General features: G+C 41.3%; 1 protein-coding gene across 1 annotated transcript; it reads left to right on the top strand.

The window, feature by feature from the left end:
• On the top strand, positions 1-15,982 carry CLDN11 (claudin 11). Its single transcript, XM_075004227.1, has 4 exons — positions 1-66; positions 725-971; positions 3,947-4,111; positions 14,494-15,982. Exons 2-4 carry the CDS (start codon positions 746-748, stop codon positions 14,724-14,726), a joined length of 624 nt encoding a protein of 207 aa, XP_074860328.1. The 5' UTR covers positions 1-66; positions 725-745; the 3' UTR covers positions 14,727-15,982.
• The last annotated feature ends 593 nt before the right edge of the window (positions 15,983-16,575 follow it).

The following is a 16,575-nucleotide window of genomic DNA, read 5'->3' on the forward strand; positions in this document are numbered from 1 at the left end:
AAAAGATCCCAAGGGAACATGACTGATCTTCCCTAGGCTGCTTGCTACAGACAGCTGCTGTTTTTGGTAAGCGGATCAATTTGTTCTTTTCCATCACTTTAGTTACCAGCTCTCTTTGCCTCCCAAACCCATTTCAGCAGGAGCGTGTTGGTATGATGACCTGTAATCAGTCCCACCATGTTGCTTAATCCCTGCTTTCTTTTGTATTTCCATTTTTCCTACTATTTGATTTGATTTTTTTTTTTTTAAATTAAAGCTCTGGCCTTTCCTTTTGTTACTTCAGGTTAGTTAGATAAAGGGAATGTATTTATAAAAAGGCAAAGTCACCCTCAACTCTTATAGTCTGATGGATTTAAGTCTCTGACTAATTTACGACATCCAAGCAAAGTGATGGGGTGGAATAAGTCTACTCTTCTCTACTCTTTTCTTCTTCACCCTTTTCCTGCCCTGTGATTGGCTAGTTTGTCTTTCAGTTCCTTCTTTATTAGCTGGAAGAAATAGGGCTTCCTGTGTTACTCCTCCCATCTCTGTCAGTGGGGCTGGCAGTAGTTCCAACCACTCCCAGAGGCTGAACTGATCAGAGGGATCTCTACCACTAGACCACCATTTAGGATCTGCATACACCAAGCTTAGGGCAGGTCCCAGCACTTGTTTTCTTTAGCAATCAAGGCTGCTTCAGCTAACAAAGCCCAGTCATCTTTACTTTTTGTGCTTTTCCTTTCAGCTAGCTTAACAGGCTGTAGACATGGTTGCCACCTGCTTGCACCTAGTTGGATTTGTCTCTAGTTTTGTTGGCTGGATTGGTGTGATCGTGGCAACATCCACCAATGACTGGGTCGTGACTTGTGGCTACACCATCACTACTTGCAGGAAGATGGACGAGCTGGGATCCAAAGGGCTGTGGGCAGATTGTGTCATGGCAACGGGACTCTATCACTGCAAGCCACTAGTAGATATTCTCATATTGCCAGGTATGGACTCCTCACTGTTTCTCTTTTGATACAGAGATGAAGGGAAAAGTGCTGCTCCCCTTGCAACAAGTCCTGTGCAGCATGAGATCATACCAAAACTCCAATTGATTTCAACAGTGCAGGATCTCACTCACTAATCCAGTTCTGAATTCTATCTGTATTATATTTAGTTTGATACTATCCTATAGTTACAGCTAATATTTTAGATTGATTTTGGTTAATATTTTAATGTCTTAGGCATGATTATATTTTATTTCACAGTTAGTGATCCATTTTATTTTTAGTTGCTATAATTCTTGATACACAATTTCTTTCTTTCTAACTGTGTCTTCTGAGGGCTCCTGCCATACAAACAATACATTACAATAACAAGATGTGACATAGAGTTCTGAATTACACGATTATTTCTATGAGTGTCAGTTTTTGACTTCAGATAATAAACTTGTTCTTTAAATAAACTCCTCTCTCAGAGATTATGGATCTACCATATTAACATATTGATAAGTATAACTAATTTTAATAGTAGATTATTAAAGATTTATTTTAATTTAGAAGACTTAGTCTTGATATTCAAATGCTTTCTGCTCCTATTAAGACAATACAATACAGAACTTTTAATCTGCCGCATTTAATTACTATTGATATTTGCTAGTGGTGTAATTTGTTAAAGTAGTTTCACATTAAAGTTCACGTTAAACATGATGTGTCACTAAGATTGAATATGTCCTTTTGTGCTAACTAACCAAACTTCTGGACCTGGGCATATGGATTCTTCATACAATCGTAGCATCTGTAAATAGTTTTTTGTTCTGTGTCCTTGGTGGTATTTCATGTAGTTACTCTTAGATACCTCTTCCTTACAATTTAGCTTTGCCAGCCACTTTTCAGTTAATTGTTTGCCTTATTTGTTCACATTTTAAAAGGTGCTCTGAAAATAGTTTTAATGTAAGTGGCAAGACCCTGGATCTGTTTCAGATATAATCAGTCACTGAATGTCATAGAGCACACAATTTTTTGTCACAGAGTTTATTGTCAAGTCCACTACTATAGTTAACAATGTGTTTAGTTTCCTATGCCTTAATTTTAGTAATTTTTTCTTCTTGTAAGAAAATCTCCACCTTGATGAAAAAGCTGTATAATTAAACTTTCATTAATAGGTAAATAAATCTGTTAGTAGTAGAAAACAGTGCCCCCCTTCAAGAAGAATAACAAATCACAATCCAAAATACATACTGCAGTAACTTTACTACACAGTGCATATATACGTGGGACTAATTTATCTAGTAGCAGAAATCCCCACTAGAAATAAACAGTAAGTTTTTGATGCATTGAAAGGATTTTAAGTGAATGTGCCTGTATGTTACTGGGATGGATTCTATTGATGCACCCAGGGCCTTTCAGCCTCATTTACCATGCCCTTTTTAAAGAAATTGTTTTCAAGCAAATATTCAAATGTACAAAGAAGCTACATGTCAAAGAAGAGGAAATGCTGGAACCCAAGTTTCTCATATGCACAGTCATTCATTTTGTGACTTTAGATTCAAGGCACTGTTGGCAGGCATACTGTCTGGTATCATCAGTGCTCCTGAACTCATGAATACTTTCTCCTGTGGCAGTGCTGTCATTTCCTTCTGTTGGACAGAATGGAAATATGAGCTGTCAATGTGTGCATTTCCCTTACAACCTCCCTCTTCTGTTAAGAATGTGTGTGTGGAACCAAAACAAAACAGATGACCCTTTTAATGAAAGCCAATTGTAGCATTATTATGTAATTACCCTGTTAGTTTTAATAGGTGTATATGGTACTTCACAGGCAAATACTAATGACAAGCACCTTGTACTAGGATGCTTATAGGCAAAAAGAGCTCTATTTTATCTCCTGCTGTCTTGTGTTGGGCTGTTGTTGCATAGGTGATAGGAAGCTTGGTAGAGGAGATGGTTTACCTGCCTGCTGAAATGGCAGGGGATTCAGCCTGTTAAACCTCTGGATCCTGTGGTGTCCACATTGGCCTTGAGGATTCAGTAGAGCTCCTATTTGTTAAAATTAGTGCCCATCTCACAACTTCCACTCCAGCCTGGCTGGTTAAGGCCTCTAGAAATTTGCCTCCAGTGTTGGGGGTCATGGCTTTAACAGCACTGGAATATAGTACAGTGCACTACAGCATGGAGCTATCAAAATTTTATTGTTTGATGGCAAGAGGCCGGGGGGTCAGTACCATGGGTCAGCTGGGTACTGCCCATCCTCACTGCTGGAAATCCATAGCCCTTAGGTATCTTCTAGAAGACGTTACCATAGGGTTATGAGAGAGAGATTTGATGCTACAAAGTTGATCATTTCCTCACTTTATGCTCCATTCATGATCTATGGGGCTTTGTCCCATATCTTAGCTGTTCCGGGAGTGGTTTTATATCTCTAATTGAAGGTTACATTCATTTCTTCTTCATAACTCTGCACCAGTGGACAATTCAATGTATTGAATTTTCTCACCTGAAACATTGCTGCTGGGCTGAACATCTACCATGTAGATTATTGATGATAGGTATTGATCGTTGAAAGTGGTCAGCTCTATTAAGGCTATGTTAGTCCAGCATGGCAAAGGTCTCTTATGGACCAGCATCCTCAACCCCCAGTTCTTCAACATCCCCTTACCTACCTAGGTGGGTCTCAAAATGCTCTCATTCTACAGGCCACCAGCATGGGCATTGTGGACCATTCATGGACCACTGTCTGAGAACATCTATTTTCAATTTCTGCTTTTAACCAGCTTCATTTCCCCATTAGTCATTGGGAACCTAGGAAAATTCCTCCTCCTCCCTGCCTTTAACTCTGCACACACCACCACGTCCTTCTCTTGCTGTCCACTTGTCTGCTCCCCAGTTCCATGACTTTTTGGTGCATAGTGAGTTATATAGGAGTGTTTGGCTGAATGTCACCTTCTGTTTTGTTTACTAATCAATACTTTTTTTGTCAAAAGGCTATGTCCAGGCATGCCGAGCTCTGATGATTGCTGCCTCAGTTCTGGGCCTTCCTGCTGTTTTCTTGTTGCTGACTGTCCTGCCTTGTATTCGGATGGGCCATGAGCCTGGGGCTGCTAAGTACCGACGTTCCCAGCTAGGAGGAATCCTGCTTATCCTCTTGGGTAAGGTGTACATCTGATGCCTGGGTGACTCCTTTCCTGGTTGAATGGAAAGCCCTCTTTTGATTTAAAGATAACATGTTGTACAGATTGAGTCACCAGAATAGACTATGTGATCCATGGCTATCTGGGCTTGGCCTAGCCACAGACTAGACTAACTATAGAGTTTGTTGGAGAAAACAAACACATAATGAGGAGGAGGAGAACAAATAAAAGAAACAAAGAATAATGGTAGGGAGAAGAGCAGGGTTTTAAACCCTACTGTGCATTGTCTTAAGATACCCTTTGGCATCTTGCTCCAAGTAAAGCACCCAGAACAAATCTATAATAAGGTGATCAGTATTGCTACACACATGCAGAGCTGCCCACGGGTGATTGATTTGTCTGTCTAGCTTGCAGAAGCATTACTATATTTGCAGCAAAAGGGAGGGGAGAAAGGAGATATGAACTAAACTCCTGTTCCAGAGGTGTTGGAACTGGAGGCATTGAAGTAGTAATAAGAAACACCAGATGCAAGGTTTTCACCATACTCACCTCACTATTAAATTGTTCGAGCACTCCTGCCCATTGGCCCAAAGTTGCCTTGAGAAAAAGACTTGCCCACAAATTCTCCTTGTCTTAGCTCTAGTGCCTGTGAAGCCTCAAAGGTGCAATCACATAAAAATAGGATGAGGATTAAGGGTGAGGAAAGCAGGATGATAGTAGGTACAAGTCTTGAAGGCAATAACAGAACAGGGTATAAAGTTGGGGACAAGAACTTGTGCCCACATACCCTCAGCAACCCTTCCCTCTGTGCTCCATTAGTCTTGCCCTTTTTCCCCAGGACTCTGAGTTACTCTCTCAATTTCTTTCCTCTCTCTCTGTAACTGAGCAGGAGATTGTTTTGACCACTATCGGACTGTGAAGCTCATTGTCCCAACTGTAACACCTGTGTATTCTTGAAGCCTCGTCATCTCAACACCAGCTCTGGTGCCTTGTTTTTATCAGTTGTTCAGCAGAGAAGGAGGGGCAAGGGAGAGTGGCCTCTTTGTGCAAGCTCTGCCTTGTCGTTGGCTTTCTCAGCGTGGTAGCCAGCACTGACATCATGCAGGGCTTTGTGTTAAAGTGGAGTGAGCACAGTGGAACAGCTCCAATCACAGTCCTCTTCACTGAGGAGTTTAGCCTTTCATTTGCTGTTAATTCTGCAAATAGTTCCAGCAAGTAAAAATCCAAACACCTATTAAAAACTCACAGTGACTTATGGTTTCTGAAGAGAACGCTGGAGAAAGAAGTCCTTGAAGAGGGGCAGCCCCACTTATTCCTCACCTGATGGGATCCCGTCCATAACTAGACTAAGTCTCCATGCGTCCTCAGACCCTTAGGCTGTTTCCTGAGATTTCCAGCAAGGGTATGATGGTGGGGTTTGCCTTTGTGTCGTTCAGTGGGAACTGGGCTAAGTCTCCAGACTTCTTTAACTGGATGATAATGTAATAGATAGTGAGAATGATTCCACGCCAGTGCTAACAGCACCTAGTGCAGAGCATCGGGATTTTAAAAGGGTATTGTCATGACTGATCTCCTTAAAATCAGATGTATAGACCCTTGAGCTTGGCAGAGGGGTGTCCTGCTGGCTTAGTGGCAGGGGGAAGAAAATAGTCCTGGCTTGCGTGTCCCAGTTCCTGCATCAGAAAAAAATGTTCTGTTTAGATTCTGAACTTTTTGTTCTTAGATTGAAAAAAATAAAGGAAAATTGCAAAACAAAGTCATTTTGAATTGAAAAATCAAAATGTTTCATTTTGAAAATAACAAAAAAAAATCCAGTTTTTTTTCAGGACTGATTTTAGGTTTGTTTCTGGGGAGGACCAAAAACAAATGGAAAAGCTGACACAAATTTGTGAAATGTGTCAATGTTACCAATCTGCATTTTTCACCAAAAGAAAGTTTTGATTGAGAAATTTAGTGTCACTTTCATTGGAACATAGGAATACAAGCAGAGCTGGATCTAGAAATCCTGTGACTACATCAGAACCATTTTGAGCTACAGATAATGAAAAGCTTCTGTCTTATAATTCTTTTCCTCTTTAGATTTCAGTTACTTTCTCATTATTCGTGTGGAGCTTGTTTCTGATGAGTAACTTATGGCAGCTGAGTGATAGGATTTCAGTCAAAGAGCAGGATACGGTAACAAATGACAATGATAATGTTGTGTTAGCCTCTGATGCAAAGAACTGAAATCTCTTCTTGTGAACTCAGACAGTGCTGTGCCATGTACTTTCTAAGCTGCCTGCTTGGGCCCAAATCACTGCTCATCCATACTGGTTTTATGCTGCTATAACTTTGATTCATACTAATATAGGTGGAATCTCTCTCGTCAGGCACTCTCTGGTCTGGCAACATCCATTGCCTGGCCTAATTTTAGTCAGTCAGACAACTACTCACTATGCATGTGGCTAAGTTTTCTGTGGTCCCATAAAGTTTGTTTACAGCCACCAGTCCTGGCTCTTGGTTTTCTGTGCTGTTTAGCTCTAATTTACCCCTAAATGTCTTCTCAGAGCCCAGTAACCAGTGGAAGTGTTGGTAATGCTCCAAGACCATAATGACCTCCTGTAGTCCAGCAAATTCTCTCATTCAGCACTGAGGGTGCTAGACAAGAGAGATTCAGGCTGTTTAAGTAAGAGGACAAATTGACTCCTTAAGTCCAGAGAAAAGCAAAACACAGCTACACATAGGTGCTCCCCATGACTTGAACTGGTTTCCATTATACATGGGGTTTACAGTTTGGTTCAGTGTCTATCAGCAACCCTGCTATAAAAATTGTTCCAGCACCCTTGTAGCCATAGAAGCCCCACTGCTGTCCCACATTCTGTCACAGTAGATAAGGGTATGTTTACACTGCAGCGGGGGTGTGGCTTCCAGTCAGGGTAGCCAAACAGATTAATTCAGGCTTGAGTACCCCTACCACCTTGCTCCCTCGGAGCTGCACATGGAGCAGCGGCCCAGCTCTCCGTGCCATTTCACAGGTGCCTGGAGCTGTGTCTGCTGCTACTTCGCCAGCAGTGTCAGCAGCAGCTGGAGCTCTGGGCCTCTTTGAAATGCTGGGCCTGCAGACAACTGCACCTTTACCCTTACCACCAGCAGGCCCAGTTACAGCATGGGCATTGGAACAGGCTGCAGCCTGAACATAGACCCAAGGAGTGGGGTGGCTTTCTAGTTGGGTGACTAGCCTGTTACGTCATCTGTGCTGCAGAGGCCATGCTGCCATTTTTAAGTGTGCTGACTTGAATGGAACTAGCATCTCTGCGAGACAGGCTCCCAGTTTCAGTGTATGTATACTTTAAGTTTCAAAGCTAGCAACCCCACTGAGCAAAGAAAGTGTTAACATAAAGGGACAGTTAAAACTCATTGGACAGACTTCTGATCTCTCACTGATTTTTCTCCATGCAAACTGATGGAATAACACCACATACACACTTTTGAAACTTGTTCTGACATTAGAGTTATAAGCTCTGTATATATTCCTATTAATTTAAAAAAAAAGATGTGTTTAGCATTGAAATGGTTAAAAAGAAAAAAACAGATTGTGATACACATTGTGGAGTTTAAAATAACTATTGAAAACTGGCCAGGAAAATGGCAAGCTCAGATAGTCCATTGATTTAATGTGCACAGAAAATAGCAGGCTGCAGTAAGAACAATCATACCCATGCACACCTCTCTCTATTGAATGTTGATGTATATTTTTTGTTTGCTTTAATCCTGTCTGTATTAGGGAATTGAACTATTGCTGCTAGCAGCTGTCAGAAATGGTTCCAGCTGACAACAGTTCAATTTCTAGTGCTGATGGAACAAAAAACATCTTATCAGTAAAATTGTTGATACTCCTTTTGAGAGGGACAGGGACCTCTTGCTGCTAAAAGGTCAATTTCCTAGTGTAGATTGGGAAGAGGGTAGGAAATAAACAATGCTAGAAAAGCCAAAATACCTACCATTCTGATACTGAAAATTAAGACAATTCAAGAGCACTCTGCTTTTATTATACATGGAATAATGGAAAGTCTGTAAAATGTTAATGTGAGGTCAGCCAGTTCTCTCATAATAGCCCCATCTCTTAGATGGATAGTTTGGAATGTTATAAAGTCATATTTAAAATAAAATTATTTCTCATAAGTAGATTCAAATAATTTTGCAATGTTAGTAGTACAGGTATTCAAAACACATGGGTAGGGCTTCAGAATAGTAACCTCTTTGGGCTATGAATTCCCTCGGGCATTTATGTGCCTAAGGGTATGTATATATTGCAATTAAAAACAACTATATTGGCCACTGTGAAAAGTGATTGTGCGCTTAGGGATTTAGCCCATCAACTCAGGTACTTCCAGTATCTAAATCTACTTTTCTTTCAGTTTAAATGCTTGAAATTATCACAGTCAAAAAAGAAAGATTGCCTTTTATTTTTGAATCTCAAATTTTTGCTAACCTACACTTAGACATACTAGTGGAAACCTACACATTGTGTTCCTTTTGGGAACACAGAGTCATTTTATTTTGTTATAAAATAAGTGTTTAATTCAAAAAGAAACCCAAAAATTTTACTAAAGAACTGGGAAGGTGCCATTTGGGTAGAAAGAGAAGAAATGAGGATCATGGAAACTCACTCTGTATAACGTGGTATTAGGAAGCACATTTTAAGGAAATTTCCATATGTAGTGACACTTTGCCTCCTTGAGTACAACACTGTCTTAATATACACTGTGTTTACTTCTGTCTTCTGTGGATATTTTCCACTGCATTTTGAGTAAAACAGGTAATAGGGACTCACTCTCTTGACAATATTCATCAAGACTCTTGTGTGGGTCTTTATAGTCACAATAGATGCTGTAAATGAAGTCCTCAATTGAAACTTTAAAGGGCGCGATCCATAGTCTATGCAGACTGAAGGATGCCTACTACTACTACTACTAGATTTACGCTGCTCTAGCCTCACCCCATTCCCAAGCCACCCTTTTATGCTCTCTATTTAGGTGACTGTAGCACTCAGTTAAATTAAATTTATAATGCAGAAAGTTAAGGGTTTCAGTGCAGTGGTCTGAAACCCCTCAAGTGCATAGCCAGATGACATACTGATGGCATGGGTGAGATTTAGGCTATGTCTTGCAGTAGGCAAAGTCAGTCAACTGCAGATATGCAATTCTAGCTATGACAATTGCATAGCTTACTTTACCGTCTCTACTGAAGAAGGCTTGGCGCTTGGCTTACTTGACCGTCTCTACTGAAGAAGGTCAACAGGAGAGTTGCTCCCATCGACCTCCCTTACTCCTCATGAGACAAGAGTTGACTGCAACCACTGAGAGTTTGATTTTGAACGTCCCTACCAGATCTGTGAAATTGAAGCCTGGAAGCTCGACCCTGAGCAGGTCCATCTTCCAGGCTTGTGTAGACATAGCCTAAGCATGGAGGATCTGGCAATATGAATTTATGGTAGCACAGTGGAACAAGTATAAAGGTATAGTGTGTCCATGCCCAGACTGGTTTAGTAAAATCCTAGGCAGTATTATCAGAAGAAGAGAAGTAGGGGCAGTTTATATTCAGGAAACCTTTTTTAGTAAACCCTGAATCCTGACTGAAAAAGAACCAAAAAACCTCTTGTTTTTTCCTTGCAGTGCTATACAGAGCAAGTTTTCTGCTGTCACTTGCAGAGTAAAATCAGATCCCACTGATTTGTAGAAATATCACAACTGTGGCGTGTATTTTTCCTTTGTGTGTGTGTGTGTGTGTGTGTGTGTGTGTGTGTAATTGAAACATTCCCCATGTAAAATACTAAAACTCCAGGCGAGTTCAAGCATATCCCCCATCAGGATCAACAGGCTCATTTAGAACTGTTGACAACTAAATGTGGGGAGGTGAAACTTGACCCATAGAGCAACTTTAATTGGCTGGTGATGCAAAGAATTTCCCAACATTGTCAACATCAAAATAAGGTGGTTTGCATAGAGTTTAGCCGCATATACAAGAGACATTATTGTTTTGATGACCCTGACTGCTCTTCTCATATCAGAGCAAGTGTTTTCTTCTGTCCTGGGTTGCGGGGGAGAGGTCTGGAAGGATAAGGCTCTTATAGTCTATAGATATAAATATATATATATATTTTTAGCCAATGCCGACAGAAAAGAAAAGATGATTGTACCCTTTGTGGGCAACAAAGAAGCTTTTTACATGAGCTATCAGATGGCCTTGCAGATTCTCAGTTGATACATTCATGTTTGAAAACATTAGATACTCATGGGTTTTCTTGCTTGTAAGGATCAGATAAAGCTAATTTACATGCAGGACAAATTCCAATTTTTTATTCCAAAAATGTCCTTTAAAATCCACTGGGTATTTCTCTTTGGGGAAGCTCAAAATTATTATTGGCTTTATTATCATCCTTCAGATGTTCCTTTCTATTCCATAAAAAATATTTTCTGTAATAATAACTGCAGCCATTATGATTGTGTTCTCTACCTTCCTGGACAGAATCTCTCATTAGTTCTCTGCTTTAGCCACACATTTTTCCTTTTTTCTTTCTTCTGTGCCCTCCCTCTCCTCCCCAAAACTTCAATTTTTGACACAGCCTCAAGGTATCTTTTTACGTGGTTAGTGGAAATCTGCCACTCTGCCATAGTTTTGTTATTGTTTTGCTCTGATAGCCACAGGGACAGAGTCTAGCATAGCTAACCCCTTCTGGAAATAAAATATTTGCAGATTGATTCTTCTCAGATGTATGAGACATAAGGAAGTATAGCGTTAGGACCCAATCCTGCGAGTGCCTAATGCAATCGTCTCTTAGTGCGTTCAGTGTGCATTAAGAGAATTCAGTGATTGCAGTATCAATGATAGAACCTTAGTGAGGGTGGTTTTTGTGAGCTCATATAGCTGTGAGAATGCTTCAATGCAGTGACATGCTTTCTTACTGCTTTCAGCGACCATGATATTATGCCAAACTGTATTCTTTTACCATCATTGCCTGCAGAGAATATCTGTGTTAACCCACCACCTGCTTTGTAGACATCACAGTGACACTGTAGCCTGGAAAACCACTATCATTCCTGTGACATTATGAACAAGTCCTATAGAACTTAATTTAAAAACAAACAAACAAGCAAAAACTTGGCAGTAGATTTTTGTGGCCAAGCAAGAGAATTACACAGGATTCTATAACAAGGACTGAAAGCTACAAGATGGTTCAAAAGCCCAGAAAAAGAATCTAATTTTCTATTTAAATCTATAGATTGCTAGAGTATTTCTGTAGACCCCTGTTGATTCTGTCCTCACTAAATTCTAGAGATCTTCCTGCACAAGTGAATGGAATTTGTTTCCCTGTTAAAATTTGTCTCACCTTTCTCTGACCACTTTTGGGAGGGGCGGGAAGCTTTTCTTTCCCCCAAGTTATATTTCAATGTGAATATTATTGTCCATTTCTCCTCTTACCTTTCTCATTTCCATTCCTGCTTTGGATTTCCTGCCTTACAGCTGATTCTTTCTGGTTCCTGATTCTGATTTTTCTGAGTTTGTTTTTTAATTTGTCTGTATTAAGTTTTATGTTGAAATACGTTGCATGGTGCCAGGTTGGTGAAGCACTTCCTAACTGCATATGCTGTTATCCAAGTGGGATCTTTCAAGGAAAACATTATAATGAGAATGAGAAAAGGGTCCAAATCTCTGCTCACTTACTCTGGGGTGAATCTGTTGACCTTTCTGGGATAGTTCCAGGTACAAACAAGAATAGAATCAAGCCTAACCTGGACAGCTTTTAGTAAAGGAATGAGAATAAAAGGCAAGAGCTTTGTTAGGGTTGTTTTCTTCTGGGTAAGAGGCACATAATTGTCATATGAATAGAAGTTAGTTAAGCTATACAGATTTGCACCAGCTGAAAATTTGGCTTCTAAATCAATGAAACTATGTTGATTTATTTGAGCTGAGAATTTGACAAATCATTTTTACTTCCCTACCTGTAGATATTACTTTTATATTTGAACCAGAGATGGGTTTTCTCTGCCTCCTGTGACATTGTCCTTATTTCTGAATACTCTCAAATCTGTTCCAGGAGTGACTTTTATTATTGGGCCATAAATATACCTAGGTTTTGCATAATTTAATATTTAATAATAATATTTTAATAATTTTGATGGGTATATATCAATATTTATTTTTAAACATTCTTTTCACTTAAAATTTTCTGAGTACCTGCAAAATGGTGGGTTTTAAGCAATTCCTTCAGTTTTATCTCTTTAAATTTCTACAGTTGTGTCAAATTATGGGAGGCTCAGACAATGCAGGGTCAGATTATAATTATTTAATATCAATAGACATTGAGATTCCAAAAGTGAAGCTTTCTAACTGTTAAAACATGGATTTTCAGCATCACATCAAAATACACAAAGTAAATATCCTTAAATCAAACTTGAATATATTCTCAAGCAGCATTTTTTCTTACTTTTCCTCAGTTTGTGTATGTATGGTGTTTTGAAACTGAGATTTACTGACAAATACCTAATCCTTCCAGTCCTAAAGTTCTGTATGTTGCCTTTGGATTGCACCAAATGGCAAACTTTTTGTTTTGTCTCCTCTGAATGCCTATGAGGATATTAATACTTTCTATCTTCTACCCTGCTCAGATCTCCCCTACAAGCTTTTATCCTCCCTTCTTCTGTTTCCCAGCCCTTTTGCAGATTACTTAGTCAAAATGTTGCAGATAAGGTTCATGAGAACTCACAGTGGAACTGAAAGACAATGAGGGAGGAAAGGCATTTTTCTCAAGGAAAATTGGGCTGTGCCAGCGCACATCAAAACTACACACATTTAATACACAGACATTGCAAGTCTCTGGTATCTGTTATACAAGTGCAAACTAGTACTCGTTAAGTAAACGCCAGGTTATCTGGCACTTGGATAACTGACACATTTAGTTAACCATCATACCTGGCTGGGTCCAGCTGCTGTGGAGCTGGAGTCCTGACCAGGGCTGGCTGCCAGGGGGCACGGGGCCAGTGTCCCAGTGCTGTGGGACGAGCTGTGTGCTGCCTGGCTGGGGGGAAGTGAGAGCAGAGCGGGACTGGCTGCCAGGCCCAGTTCTAATAACCAGTACATATTATTTTCTGGCATCCCCAGTTCCCACGTGAGGTCCATATTGTCTAGCCACATTGTAGAAATTACCAACACTTCCACTGCTTACTCGGCTCTTAGAAGACATTTAGGAGTAAATTAGAGCTGAATAACAGCACGGAACACTGAGAGCCAGAACTGGTGGCTATAAACAAACATGGCACTGTAGGAAACTTCACCACACCCTTGACGAGTGGACATCCAGCTAACTAAAATTATGCTGGACCATGGGTTCTGCTGGACTGGAGAGTGCTGGACTAGAGAGGTTCAATCTGTGGTAGCACCTTATGGTTCACAGGTAGGATTTAAAGGGCTAGATATGCACTGATAAATATTGGCAATGTCTGTTCCCCCTTTCCCACAACTGGATCACAACCTGAGTTTCATTGTTAACTCTCAAACTAGACAGAAGAAGTCAGATTAACTGATCGGCAGAGTGTGTGATGTCCTGAAAAGGAAATTGCTCTTCCATCTGGCTTGAAAACAAAACATTAAGAAATGAAAAGTGTGAGATATTGTGATCTGTTACCTCCTTTGTCTGGCATTGTTGGGACTAATTTGCTGGACGAGGGAGGTCCAGGGCTTCTGCCCCCAGACAGCTCTGTGCTCCTGAGGCAGCCTCCCTCCCCTAGGACTCTGGCCCCAGCTCAGGCTCCCCGGGACTGCCACAGGGCTCCATCTCCTGTTCCCTGGCTGCTGTGGCAACAGTAAAGGTGCTCCTGTACCCATCTCCCATGCACTGGGCAGGGGCTCCAGCTTTGGACCACAATGTTGCTGGATGAGAGAGTACTGGATTTGAGAGCTGCAACCTGTAGTTTATTCTTGGATCTGTTGCACATCTTTACATTCACTGAATGTTGGTTTTTAAATAATGATGAGTGACCTGAGCTCATGAGTGTCCTGCAAAAATGTGTCAATGGATAAAAATCTCTAGCAATAATATCTATTGTGATCTGCCAGGTCCTTAATGGACTGAAAACAGAATCCTCTGTGCCCTCCTGGAAGGTCACTGATATCCGTGGGAGCTCAGGGCACTTGCTGTCTCCCAGGCAGTACCATGCAGGATCAAGGGTCTGTGCTTGAGTAGCTAAGTACCTTGACATTTTTAGTGACTGGTGGGAACTGCACTTGCTCGGCCTGTCTTGTGACCAGGCTGGCTGCAGAAGCCTGTCTCTCACGTTGGGTTAACACAATTCACATGACTACCTCTGCAACTGGACTGGATTTATGTGCTGTAGTTACTATTGTTTTTAATGTCTCCCCAGCACTGTGTGGTGTCGTTGCGACTATCTGGTTCCCTGTGTGTGCTCATCGGGATACCACAATTGTGAGCTTTGGATACTCCCTTTACACAGGCTGGATTGGCTCTGCCCTTTGCCTCTTTGGTGGCTGCATCATCGTCTGTTGCTCAGGTGACGCTCAGTCCTTTGGTGAAAACCGTTTTTATTACTCATCGGGATCCAGCTCTCCTACCCATGCTAAGAGTGCTCATGTATAAGCTCCCTGGAGCCACCCTCATTGCATGCTTTTGCTGGTGGACTTGTGTGCTTTGGCTTTGCTTGTACCATCACACACCATTGCCAAGTTACACAGTGGAAGATTTAGAAAAACCGTTGCAACTGCCTGATATTTTAAAGCATTAAACCCTCAGTTTTGCCTGAAAAGAAATCTCTGTCACAGGGGTGAGCAAACTTTTTACATCGGGCTCCACTTTCCACCCCTGCAATTAGCAGGGTCTTCCCAACCTGTCTAAAGTAATCCACACCAACAGAAACGTCAGTCTAGTTCATAAAAAAAAAAAACAAAAACAAAAAAACACGACCACCACAAACCCTTTTTGGTGCATGCAAGAAAAATAGGTCTGTCGAATGTAAAAACTTTCTGAATTTGTATATAAATGTGAATACACAAAACCAGGAACACGTCAGCATTTTTAAGGAGATGGATGAGCCTGATGCCCAGCAGCTGACCATGCTGCACCACCCTTCAGAAATTTCACAACCCCCTGAGAGGGTCTGCCCCCCACTTTGCTCACCCCTGCTCTAGCAAATCAGACCAGGGCCTTCCCATTTAGTTCTCACCGATTGTCCTCCCCTAAGCTCTAGTATTCATGATGCCCTTGGATAAAGTTGCCCTTAGCAGCTTAGCTGGTGGTTGGTTAGTTATTTTTTTCCAGCTCTTCTGATAATGGGAGTATTGAAGAAAAGAGACACTTTTCCGCTGTTAAAGGGACTTCGATTGCTTCTCTGAATGCGTTACCATAGGCTTCTCCCCACCTCAAGGTCACTCCTTCGGCAAAGCGAGGGTGGAAAGAGCAGGGAGAGACTGTGCATTCCAGGTGCACAAATGTTTCTCTTTTGTAAGCCTGGGGCAGGGTGTTTATCTTTCTCTGTAAATACTTCTTCTGGAATCTGAGCATTTCAGTAACAATGTTTTTCTGAATTCATCAGTATGAAGGAAATGAAACCCACAGGTTCCAATTACAAAATAAATGGTGCATTTGTATATAACGTTACATGACATGAGATGCTCTAATCCCCACTGTCTCTTTTTTTTTGGTACAGACCTGTTACTAAAAATGCTTTTTTACATTGTTAAAAACCCGTCTTTTCTTTATTCCAATGAATTTGTGGTCTGGCTTGCATCCTTGAAGTGAAAGGTTTTTTTAAACACACTGTATAAATGTACCAGTTACAAAACAGTAAATTCCAAGGAACACTGATGATGCCTTTGTACTTTCAATGAAATCCTGTATAATAAACAACAGTGTGTGCAAACACTATTTTTTTCTTCCTTCCTGCGTCTGTCAATATCTATTCCCCTCTCATGTTTTTGTTCAGTTTCCCAGGGATTTAGTAACAGCAACGAAGGGTCCTGTGGCACCTTATAGACTAACAGAAAACTTTTGAGCATGAGCTTTCGTGAGCACAGACTCACTTCATCAGATGCATCAGGGATTTTGGTGATTCAGGCCGCGTCTACACGTGCACACTACTTCGAAGTAGCAGCGCCAACTTCGAAATAGCCCCCGTCACGGCTACATGTGTTGGGCGCTATTTCGAAGTTGAAATTGAGGTTAGGCGACGAGACGTCGAAGTCGCTAACCCCATGAGGGGATGGGAATAGCACCCTACTTCGAAGTTGAACGTCGAAGTAGGGCACGTGTAGACGATCCGCGTCCCGCAACGTCGAAATAGCGGGGTCCACCATGGCAGCCACCAGCTGAGGGGTTGAGAGACGCTCTCTCTCCAGCCCCTGCGGGGCTCTATGGTCACCGTGTGCAGCAGAACCTTAGCCCAGGGCTTCTGGCTGCTGCTGCTGCAGCTGGGGATCCATGCTGCATGCAC

The sequence above is a fragment of the Carettochelys insculpta genome, chromosome 10 (assembly GCF_033958435.1).
Source record: "Carettochelys insculpta isolate YL-2023 chromosome 10, ASM3395843v1, whole genome shotgun sequence".
NCBI lineage: Eukaryota > Metazoa > Chordata > Testudines > Carettochelyidae > Carettochelys > Carettochelys insculpta.

Coding starts and splice junctions, on each gene's coding strand:
- CLDN11 (XM_075004227.1), top strand. CDS start 746: ATGGTTGCCACCTGCTTGCACCTAGTTGGATTTGTCTCTAGTTTTGTT. Junction 972..3,946: donor AGATATTCTCATATTGCCAG/GTATGGACTCCT, acceptor TTTTGTCAAAAG/GCTATGTCCAGGCATGCCGA. Junction 4,112..14,493: donor AATCCTGCTTATCCTCTTGG/GTAAGGTGTACA, acceptor ATGTCTCCCCAG/CACTGTGTGGTGTCGTTGCG.